Source organism: Terrapene carolina, unplaced genomic scaffold, assembly GCF_002925995.2.
Source record: "Terrapene carolina triunguis isolate 2854851 unplaced genomic scaffold, T_m_triunguis-2.0 Scaffold95, whole genome shotgun sequence".
Taxonomy (NCBI): Eukaryota; Metazoa; Chordata; order Testudines; family Emydidae; genus Terrapene; species Terrapene triunguis.
The window spans coordinates 3,434,973-3,446,718 of record NW_020664446.1 but is presented as its reverse complement, the minus strand read 5'-3'; the positions used below and the strand labels follow the sequence as shown (position 1 = coordinate 3,446,718).

The following is an 11,746-nucleotide window of genomic DNA, read 5'->3' as shown; positions in this document are numbered from 1 at the left end:
CGTCTTCCCGACGCTTCTCCCCCTCTAAAGACCAGCATCTTCCTGTCGCTTCTCCCGTCTCTAAGGACCGGCATCTTCCCGATGCTTCTCCACTCTCTAAGGACTGGCATCTTCCCGACGCTTCTCCCCCTCTAAAGACCGGCATCTTCCTGTTGCTTCTCCTGTCTCTAAGGCCCAGGGTCCTCCCGACACTTCTCCCCTCTCTAAGGACCGGGGTCCTACCGTCATGTCTCCCGTCGCTAAGGACCGGCATCTTCCTGACACGTTTCCAGTGTCTAAGGACCGGCATTTTCCCAACACATCTCCCCTTGCTAAGGACCAGGGTCTTCCTGGCGCGTCTCCCGTCGCTAAGGACTGGGGTCTTCCCGACGCTTCTCCCCTCTCTAAGGACCCGGGTCTTCCCGATGTGTCTCCTATCTCTAAGGACCGGGGTCTTACCGACACGCCTCCTCTCTCTAAAGACTGGGGTCTTCTGTACGCGTCTCCCGTCGCTAAGGCCTGACTCTGGCAGAGCCCCCTAGTGTAGATGAACTGTAAGGCAACTGCTGGCACAGCTGCCCCCCGTCCCCGAACCCAATGTCAGGCCGCTGCTAGAAGTGCTTTTCTGCTGGTATAGTTACGTCTCCACTGGGGATTTTGCCAGCACAGTTATGGTGGTTCAGGGTGTCATTTTCCACACTCCTGGCCAGCAGAGCTTTGGCAGCCGAACTCTGTAGCATACACCCGGCCTCAGGTGTGTGACCAGCTCCGCGCTGTCCTGGGCAGGGAGGGGCACTGCTCGGCCGCTTTCCAGGACAATAACACTCAAAGGCCCCAGTAACGCTTTGGAGGACGGCTCAGCAAACCTGTCGGCTGGGCGAGCTCCTGCGCATGGGATCTGTGCTTCTCCGCTCACTCGGGGCGGCACCATCGTTTGACTCCATCGGCAACTGCGTAAGAATCCTTATCAAGGCCACATGCAGAATCAGTGTGTGCCTGGTCCTGCCGGAGCTGCTGCCCCACTGCGCCAGCTCTCTGCGCTGGCACGCAGCCATTACCGAGACCTCGTTTCACTGCAGAAGGCAAAACTGGGTTAGGCTGGAAGCTGCTGGGAAAAGGGTCCTTGCAGATTCCTCCCTCTTCTCCACTGCTGGAGTGAAAACCTGCTCCGCTTCCCTCCCCTGGGACAGGCACAGCACAGACACACACACACACACACCCGGGGCAAGCTTTCCTCATTCCCCCATGTCCTAGCACTGTGCTTTACCCAGCCCCAGGGGCCAGTCTGTTGCAGGTAAGAGGGGACGGTAGGCTCCAGGCCTTCTTAGCCATGGTCTCTCTGGGGATCCGTCATGATGGAGCCTTTTGTGCTATGGTCACCCATCCCCCTGGACCCATCATCAACCTGTTTTATCCCCGGCCACAGAGCATGGCCAACCTGGGGCGGATCCAAGCCAAAGGCTCCATTGTCCAGCTGTGATCTCTGGACCCACTGGGCGTCTTATCAGCAGGCAGGCAGCTCCTTCCCCGTGCGACCGCCTTGGTACCAGGCCAATGGGGTTGTTAAAAGGCTCGCTCAGATCCGCCAGCAGAGACCGTCATCCCAAGTGGAAAGAAGGTGTCAGTGTTTAATAGTCAGAGTAATTAACCATTGGAGCCATTTACCAAGAGCCGAGGCGGATTCTCCAGGGCTGGCGATTCTCAAATCAGGCCTGGCTGGTTTTAGAACAGAAGCTAGTTTCTAAGAGCTCGGCCCTAGGGATTGTTCTGGGGCAGGTCTCTGGCCTGTGCTAGACAGGAGGTCAGACGAGAGGCTCACACTGGTCCCTTCTGGCCTTGATAGCTGTGACTCTGTGGCAGGGGGAGGAGGGCTGGGTGCTGCCGTTGGGGTGGCCCATGGCCAGATGAGCCCGTGGCTTTGGCTCTCTGGCTGCTGGGGCGATGGCAGGCTGGCTCCTTGCCATCTGCATGGCTCTCTTCCGTCTCGCTGCCCTGCTCCTGGGCCCCATCTGGTGCTGCGGGGGGGGGAGGAGGGGCGGGCTCGGGTGCAAGTCACACGGCTTCCTGCAGTGCAGGAGTCTCGGTCAGCACCTGAATTGCAGCGGCTGCGTGGCTGCTGCCTGCACTGGCCCCCACGCAGCGACCCTGCAGTATCCACGCGTGACCCTACAGCCTGATAACATGCGGAGCTTGTCTCGGTCCTTAGGAGGGGTCTCAGCACATCCCAGGGCACCAAATTAGCCACTGGCACAGCAGCTGGGAGGCAGGCAGCGGAGCACAGAAAGGGGCGGACGTGGTTGGGTTTAGATGGCTCTGGGATGTTACCCGGGCCGAGCTCCACCCCAGACCTGTACTTCCCCCAGGCAGCACCCGCCCACCCAGCCCTGTCCGCTCCCCTCCCTCCGCGTCCATCTTCCCAGCTCCCAAGGCTGGGGGGGGCGGGAGGAGGTGAAAACCGTTTCCAAAGCTTCCGCTTAAGAAACGAAACTCGGAGGATCTCACAAAGATCGAAACCTGGGCTCCAGGCGGCCGCTGGGGAATTTATGATGCGAGCGATTTCTGCTCTCCACGCCCACGTGCCAACGGCATCTCTCCCGCCCGTTCCCAGGTCTTTGTGCCAGCACATGTAATCTGCTGTCCGAACCCGGAATCGTACACGGCGGGGCCCCGGGCAGGGAGGACGGAATCAGGGAGCGGAGGGGGCTCGTCCAGCTCTGAGTCCTTGGAGCAGAGCTGGCTGGTTACAGAGTGGGCTGTGGGACTGACGTAACACAAAACGGGTGGATGTCGCAGCTTGGGCGCAGGGGGGGGCGAGAGACCTGCGGTTGTGAGCTCCGGGCTCTGGCCCCCCCATGGGCCTGGGCCCCCCAAGCTTGGGGAGTGGGGAGGTCAGTGACCATGTGTCTGGCCAGCACCCCCTCCCAGCTCGCTTTCATACTAAAAGTCCCCACATGGGGGCAAGGGGCTTTTTTGAATGCTGGTGAAAGGTACCTGGAGCCCCCCAGCCCCTACTCCTCTGTCTCACCCCTCCCCCGCCCCTCCGTTGCTGAGCAGTAGATCCAGGCAGACACCTGCGCGTTGGGACCTGGAAGGCGAGAACCCCGCCCTGGTTGGGTTCACACCGGGAGCTGAACTACTGGGATAAGTCTGCATCCTCCCCCAGGCGCCCCCATCCTCGATCCCGTAACTAGCCGAGAGACGATCTGCGTGGTCCCAGCTTCCAGGCAAATCCAGCCAACCCAACCCAGGCTGCGCGCGCAGGGAGCATGTGGGAGGGTCTCGATCCGGAGCGGCCCCATGCTGCCAGCCGCTGGCGTCCTTCCATCATGCTGGAGCCTGGAGGGCATCAGGCTGGCTGGGGACGCGCCGTGTTAGAAGAGAAAAATCGCTCCAGGGGAACGCGGTAATGTGACAGTCTCTAAGGCAGGGGTCCCCAACGCGGTCGCCCGCCACACGGAAAGGTTGGGGACCACGGCTCTAAGGCATCGGCAGCAGGTCCTCCTGCCCTGTTCCTCTGGCCTTGCTCCGGCAGAACTCTTGGTGCTTTGACTGGGAGGCTGCAGGAGAGGAGACCTCTGGCTTTGGGCCGTTGTCACGATCCACTGGGTGGGAAGCTACGTAGAACTGGGTTTCCCCCAGTCATTCCCTCAGAGCAGAAGCACACGCCGTGGCAAGGCAATCAAAGGCCGGTCTCTTCCCTCTGCCACGTCAGCCCGACCTTCTCAGATCCGGCCAGGAAGCGTCCGACGCGGGCTCTCCAGGGACGCAGCGGTTGCCGGGGTGCAGTGGGTTTTGCAATGGATAGCACTCACAGCAGCCTTCGGGGAGAGAATGCCGTTGCCTGGCGCCGCGTGAGGTGCACACAACACACACGCGGTGACTGCTTGCAAGTGCCTGATTTCCCACGTCGCAGCAGATGGCAGCCGGGGGTCCAGTGGGTTGGGAAGTCACCTGGTTAATTGCAGCTCTTGGCCTAAGTTACCTTCCCTCCCCGTGGCCGGAGCCTAGAATGTCTCGTTCATTTCCTGGCCGCTTTGGAGAGTTGCTGTGCTGTTGTGCATTACTGAAGCAGCAACGGCATTTCAAAGGCAGGTGCCTGCCAGCTGTTCCCACTCCCCTCAGCTCAGGTTCCAGCACCCTGGAGGTCAAGATCAGATGGTTTGTGCTTTGCTCGGGGGATTTCCTTTATTTACTCTGCACAGGCCGGTTTGCTCATAAAAGTTTAACGATGCGAATACCTTGCCTGTCTGGATGCCAGGTCGTTTGGGCGGGCGATTGTGCGCCTCCGTTGTACACACTGTCACAGTGATTGCGTGTGCAGTCGGTCAGGCCAGTCATTTCGTGGACTGGAAGCTCTTTGGGGAAGGGATGTATGTACAGCATCGTGCACAATGGGCCCCCAGTCCTGAGTGGGGCCACTGGGCAGGACTGTACGATCAATATTACATGTGCAAAATAATAATACTGGCGTTTCTAGCAATCTTCAGCAGCAGATCTCAACATGCTTTACAAAGGAGGGTGGTATTATTATCCCGATTTTACAGATGGGGACACTGAGGCAAGGTCACCCAGCAGCCTCGTGACAGAGCTGAAGGATCTCAAACCCCCTCCCAACCATTGCTGGCTTTTCATATAGGACGGGGACACACACACAGAGACACACACACGTCTCTGTCTAGCATTATCCGCATTGTGCCAGCAAAACTGACGCATAGAGAGGTTAACTGACCCGTCTAAAGTCACGCAGTGAGTCCGAGGCAGCGCTGGGGATAGATCCTTGTTCCTTGCTCTGCTGTTTGTTTAGTGTGTTGTTATTAGGGAGCAGGGCCCCGTGGTGCTAGGGCTGCCCAGGGCTTTTGGTTAGTTACCTTCTTTCTGCAGGCCCCTCAGGATCGGGCCCAGACGCTGTTCCCAGGCAATGGCTCCTCGGGGGCCTGTGTGAAATTAGCGTGGCCCAGTCGCCGTGCAGGGAGTGCCCCCGCCCTTGCTGGTGGGCTCCATTGTGCCCCCGGTGAGCAGCCGCAGCGGGGGGGCCATGTGTTGGGTGGGCCACAGAGGCTGAGCCCCACTTTCGCCCCAGCAACTGACTAAACCCTGGGAAAGCTCCCTCTGGCGTGGACCTGGGCCCCGGGAGCACCTCATCCTGTGTCCCTGCAGTTTCGAATCGCAGCTCCCGTGTGCATTAGCCCCAGGAGCAAGACACAAACCTCTGGGCACCTGTAGGGAGATGGCACTGCAGGGTGGAAAGGTTTGGCTCTTTTCCCTACAGCCGCAGTCAGGTTTCCGTGCGTCCTTCCTTTTGTGTCTGGCTCTATAACTCCTAGACAACACTATTCCTTGATGAATTCCAGCCGTGCTCTGTACACAGCCCTCAGCCGGGCTCTCCGGGGACTCATTTTCTTCTCCTGCCAGCAGTGGAAGGACACCGGTGTCATAAACGGTGTGATTTGTTGGAGCAGGACCCAGACACTAATGGCTCCTGAATCTAAAGAGGGATTTTAATTAGTGGAGAAAACTTTCCAACAGGAGACTGAAAGCAATTAGGGCCTTTCGCTTTCCACAAGACCTTCCTCCTCATTCATTTCTTTTGTCCCCCTCGCTCGTTAGCCGAGCTGTTTAAATAATAATACTTGGTGCACACCTTCAAACACTGGTTAATCTTCACTCCGGGGGCTGCTTTCAATTTCTTCAAATGAAAAGGGGCTTTTTTGGAGTGGAAAAACCCCCAACCTTTTTAAAAATAAAATTGGCCAAAAAAAAAAAAATGGTGTCACATTTGTATGGCAGTGTTTTGTTTCCCCCAAACCAGGGCTTTGGCCAGTGGAAATGGAATGTTTGGGAGAATGTTTTCAGTAATCTGCGGAGTGGAAAGTGGATAAATGTCACCCACAAAACTTAAAATTGGCTCATTCGAACACTGCCGAATGAAGACCGTTTTTAAGTTGTTCACTAAACAGGTTTCCAGCCGGCTCTGTCCCAGCCCCTTTCCTGGGCTGGGTAAGGACCCCACGGTTCCTCTTCTTAAACCAGAGCAAAGAGAAGGTGACGTGGCAAAGGCCACAGAGGGAAGCTGTGGCAGAGCCAAGATAAGGCGCTGGGGGTTCTCGGCAGTTAGTCCTTCATCACTACATTAAAACCCTTCCTAGGCCATTGGCTTCTGTTTTAATTTTTCCCGCCATGCTGTGAACCTAGTGACCGCACGCATGTGAAATGTCACAGGAAAACATTCACTGCTTTGCCCAGCGGCACGTGCTTCCCGCATCTCGCTCCGCTGTGAAATGCAACAAATCGACCCTTCTCGCTGTCTGACTGGAAACGGGCCCCTCTTCCGGCCCACCAGGCCCAATCTTCTGGCTTAAAACCCGCACGATATTGCAGACTCTGGCTCTATCCGTCTCCAGCTCGTGAGCAGGGAGTGTGGGGGAAAGCCCTGGAAATCGCACTGAGGCCTTGTCCCCAGACCGAAGTGGCACCAGTTTAACTAACAGACACAAACACTCATATGGCTAGCCCAGTGCGACCGCCTGTGTGGAGACCGTTTCAGGCAGGTCAGAGGGGCTTAGCTGAACTCAGTGAATGTACATGCGACAGGCCTATCGCCAGTATTGCATCAGGCTGGCTGCCTGCCGCGGGACTAACCAGCTTTAAAGTTAGTTAAACCAGTGCCGGGGAAAAGGTGCCTCATACAGGCCTAGCTTCTCCCCTTTCCTGCGTAGGAACAGCGATAGCGCTGCTGTTAAAGCACTCCGGGTATAGTTACACTGGTGGTTACAGCCGTACGGCTCCTGTGGCTGTACACCAGGCCGGCAGTGCAGAGCCCCGTCTCCCTGTGGTGTTTGTGACGTCACAGCCGCTTCCCCCGCCACAGCCCGGCAGCCGGACGAGGCTTTCCCACTTCTGCTTACAAAACCCCAGCCGGCCTCGGCCCCCCCAAGGGAAGCAGCAAGCCGCCAGCCAGCCCCCACTTCCCGTCCATCTGCCTGTCTCGCCCTGCCCCTGGCCATGAGCCAGGCTGGCAGCCCTAAGGGGAACTGAACGTACCACGCCATGGTCATGGGCAGCCCTGCCAGCTGGTGCCGCTTGGAAAGGTGCCTCCTCCCAGCCATGTGGGTACTTGGTGCAAACCGATGTGGGGAGGTCCTGTAATGCCCTAAAGCCAGGGGGCAGGGGAGACGCTCTGAGCAGGGACTCGCTTGGGCTGGCTTTGGGCCCATCTGCTGCCTCAGTTTCCCTCTAGGCTCCAAAGTCTCCCTGGTCATTTTTCAGGGCTTCCCCTGGCTTACAGCCTGGCTTGCAGCCTGCCTTGCCTTCCCTCCAGCCACACGACTCCTCGGTGGCCCTCCGCGCTGGGGCTTTTCCCCCAGCAGGCTCCTGCTCCCTGCATGGCTCTCCCCCTCTCCCCGACCTCAGGCTGCCCTCCTCTTCCCCCTCAGGCCTGGTTTCTAGTTCCCTGCTGCCCCACACCTGTTCCGTCCACCTGGGGAGGTGGCTACACCTGGTCTGAGCCCCCAAGCCCCTCAGAGGGCCAGCTCAGCTTGCGAGACGCTCCCTTTGCCCAGTGGGAATGGAGAGGGTATAACAGTCCGAGGATGGGGCTGAGGGCTGGGCTCCTGGGAGTCCCCGATTCCTCGGATCCCTTCTCTAGCTTCCTTGTGCGTTAAGCTCTGGTCGTTCCTGCATGTGTCTGCTGCCGTTCCCTCCTGCTCTCTCTCTCTCTGCTCCCCCCCTTCACGCTGCCGCCTGTGCCCACGTGCTCTCCCTAAACCGGTCTCCCTCCTGAAACCTCTCCCCTGCCAGGACGCCCCAGGCCCAGCATGCAGGGACCCACTTCTCCACCGCCCCTCATCTCTGGCATAGAGAAGCAGCAGCTCTGTGTCACCGCGCAGTGCGTTGGGCAAAGTCTGGGGGGGAGCCTGCGTCCCCCACACCAGCACCTTCCCCACCCAACTCCACAGCTGCAGGAGTTTGCTGTTCCCGTCTGGCCGTAAAGCCCAGATTCACGTTTCTTATGGACCCCCTTGAGCCAAGGCAAAGGTCCAGCTACGAGCGTGAAATAAACCAGCTGTGCAGCCCGGGGGAGTGACAGCCGAGTGCCTGGTACATGCAGCGCTGAGAGAGAGGTGAGAGAGCGGGGTTCCCTGGAGCTGGAGGACCTGATACAGCAGCCTAGCAAAGAGCAAGCGCTGAATCAGAGGGATCAGCATGGACAGCTGGTGTGCGGCTCGCGGCGCCGGGGAAGCAGCCTTGTTCTTCAGCTCCTAATAAATGCAGCCCAGTGGCAGCAGCAATCGCGTCTGCCTGCGTGTGCCCCGGCGCCTCTGCAGAAGGGCCTCGGTTCCTCTGCCCGGACTCATCCGGACGCTTGGTTTCCTTTTCCCACCCCGTGGAGATCGGCTAGGGGATCTCTCAGGGCCTCTTCCAACCCTGCCTTTGTGTGAGTCTGGGAGATGGCTCCAAAACCCGCGCTGCCGACGCTGAGCGCTGTCCGCAGCTCCTGCTCCGCTTTGCCTGTCTACAGGAGTCACCATTCCGATGCAGTTTAGTTCTGCCAGGCCCCTCGGCGCGCCCGCGGCCGACAGACCCCTAGCTCCGTCCCCTTCTGGAGGTGCAAAGGATTTCCCCGTTGTGCACGGCCAAATCCTGAATCCTTCTCTCCCCTTTGAAATCTCACAATAGCACCCAGGAACCTCCGGCACGGGCCTGAGGAAACGTCCGCTCGTATAGATCTGCGGATACGAGAAGTGGATTTCCCTGCTAATGCCAGGGAAGTTATCCCCACTCCTGTCTCATGCAGGTGCATTAGAGGTGCAATTCACCCGTTTGGAGGGCGAGGACAAAGGGCTAGTCCCAGAGACCTAGATCCCTCTGGGCTGGAGTGGGACCTTGGCCTTCTTGTAAGGGCAAATTTCACCCTAGATGAGCTGAGCCAACTCGCCAAGTGTCCTGTTCTAACACTGCCCTGTGCTTCTCCCCACACAGAGTTGTCCGACGTCCGGCGCTTCAGCAGCCACGCCCTGAACTACACCACCTTGCTGCTGGAGGACGAGAAGGGGATCCTCTATGTGGGAGCGCGAGGGGCCATATTCGCCTTAAACTCCAGCAACATTGCCGACGGCTCCCAGAGGGAGGTGAGCAACACCCCGCCTGGTCTGGGCTGAGGTTCCTGAATGGCCAGTTGATTGGTTTGGGTGCTGAGCGTCAGGCGTCTGCAGCTGGGCAAAACCGAGTCACTGGTCACTTGGAATCTTGGCCTTGGCTCCTAGCTGTCTTTTTAAAAAAAAATGCAATATAGGGGTCAGATTGGTGTGGGGGGAGGACAAGGTGGTGGTACTCTACTAAGCTCCACCCACAAAAATAAACCCCACCCACAAAAATAAGCTCCGCCCACGTGTCTCCCCAAAACGAGGCCTGGCTCCCAGGACAATGTGCGGATCGGTGACCTTCCCTCTGCTTTCTCCCACGAGCAGTGACAGAATTAACCAGGCTGGTGTTTGAATTGGTGTCCCTGAGTGTCTGAGCTAACCCCTGGCAGAGCTGAAGGAGGCAGGTTTCACCTCTTCTAGCGATTGCCCCAGGCTCTCTGCCTCAGTGACGCTTGTCGAGATCCTCTTCCTAAGGAGGGCAGCTAACGACTTTTTAGTTTGTAATACAAGCTGAGATTCTGGAGAGCAATTAACAGCTCCGGCTGGATGCTCGTTAGGGCTGGGAGAGACACGGTTTTCTAATCCCAGGAGAATTTTCAACAGTGTGAAAAATGTTCCTGTCCCAAATTGCGGAAAAAAGTCAAAATGTCAAAACTGTTCAAGAACCAAAGATCCACTGTCCAGGTCAGTCCAAACGTAACGTTTCGACCCTTTTAGCCCCCCCCCCCACTCCCTTTTTTTTGTGTAAATTTACAGACATTTCTGAACTCAAAGTAATTTTGACAACAACCCGAAACATTCCGGTTCAACAGTCTCTGGTCTCTTTGACCAAAGGTTTCCAAGTCTGGTGTTTCATTGATCCTGACCTAGTTTCGTGAACAGTTTCAGTTTCGATAAATCTGCCTTTTTTGAGGGGGAAAAACACCTGTTCATCAGAGCGTTCCCAACCTGGCGGCGCAGGGAACGGGGCGCGTACTGACTGTTTCTGAAGCCTGGACGTAAAGGGCAGAAATGGGCCAGGTTCCCCTAGCGGTTCCCAAAGCGCCCTGTGTTGCTGCCCAGTTGGTTGGGGTGACGCCCATTGCTCACAGCACCTGCCCTCTCTCTGGGGCAGGAACGAGAGTTTTGCCTGCTAGTGGACGGCTCGAGGCTGGCAGGCCCAGAGGGGGCGCCCTCTACAGGCGCAGCAGCAGCAGTGCAAGCTGCTCCACTCCCACCCACAGGGCCAGGCGGCCGAAGGGGGGTGTTCCTTGGCAGAGCAGGCAAAATTGACTCTCAAGTCCATGAGAGAGGGAGGGTGGGTGGGCGGGCGTGCAACTAAAGCACAGGACTGGGATCCCCACGTGACCTTGGGCAAGTCACTTCTGTGCCTCAGTTTCCCATCTGCAAAACGGGGCTAGTAATCCTTCCCTTGTTTGCCTGGCTGTGTCTATGGTGAGCTCTTCAGGACAGGGAAGGGACGTTCTCTTGTTATTCACAGCACCTAGCACCCGGGGGCCCGGATCTCGGCTGGCGCTGCCGTGATTCCAGTCATTAGTATCAACGACCAGGCTCCGTCATCTCTCCGTGGTCTGCCTTAGCCGAGCTAGTTCTTGGTACCAAGTGAGTTTGCTCCCAGCATCCCCCTCTGCCTGACCAGGTGCAGTTTGCTGCTCCTGTCCCCACCTCACGGCCATTTCAGGTACCAGTAGCTGCACTGGAGCCGTGACTTGCGGCCGCTCCTGCGTATTGGGGTTGGTCCATCTGTCCTCCCAGCTGATGCCCCCAAGTGCTTCTCCCTCAAAGTCTAAGCTGCTTTACCTCCTTCCTTTGGGGTGCATGCCACGCCCCCCGGCAATGCCGGCTGCTGTCCGCTGGGCAAGCCGGGCTGGGGAGAACACCCTTCCCGCAAATTCCTCCCTGGGCCCTGGCACCCAGCAGCTGAAACCAAACCAAACCCATGGTGCTATAAAGCCCAGCACGGTCTGGGGGCACAGGCGTTAAGGCGAGAAGGGGCCCCCCGGTATAGCCAGACCTGTTCTCCCGCACCCAGCAGGGAGCCCAGGAATCTGGAGTAGGCCAAAGACCAGGCTGTTTGCCCCAGGCAGAGAGTGGGGGGAATCGGGGTGCAGGAGGAGGCTGGAGGGACCGGGGGCGGGGTGTCCTCAGCAGTCAGCCCTCCCTTGGGGACTCTGCTGTTCCTCAACCCGAGCGCGGCTGCTTGGAGGAAGCGCTGCAAGCCGCACTGCCTTGGCCAGGCTCTCTGCTAGCCCCAGCTGTTCATCGTCCCCTGGCGGCTTCATACGGCTGAGGCGGACGGGGGTTGTGGAGCACTGGTTCCCTGTGCAGTGGCAGAGCCCTTTGCCCATCTAAGCCGCGGGCCGTGCCTCCAGCCAGGCAGCACCTGTGCCCGTCTCGCAGAACCCCTTACCCCAAACCCCACGTGGTCAAACACGTCTGGCGCCCAGCTCCTCCCCAGATGTGACCTTTAACCCCCGGGCCCACTGCCCCCCCCCCATGCCATGCTCCTGGGCGCCATTGCAAACACGCCCCATTGAAGTCCCTGCAGCCTCCAGCTGCTAGCTCCCCTGTGCCCCCCTACGGCCAGTTCAGTGTCTCCCCAACGCTGGACGCCTCACCCCGTC

At 58.5% G+C, this 11,746-nt stretch overlaps 1 protein-coding gene across 1 annotated transcript in view; it reads left to right on the top strand.

Annotated features, from left to right (window-relative positions):
* Positions 1–11,746, top strand: part of SEMA4G (semaphorin 4G) — a 77,646-nt gene that overhangs the window by 38,209 nt on the left and 27,691 nt on the right. The window contains exon 3 of the mRNA XM_026650936.2: positions 8,959–9,107. Within this exon, the coding sequence (XP_026506721.1) occupies positions 8,959–9,107 (149 nt within the window). The remainder of the gene's footprint in view (positions 1–8,958; positions 9,108–11,746) is intronic.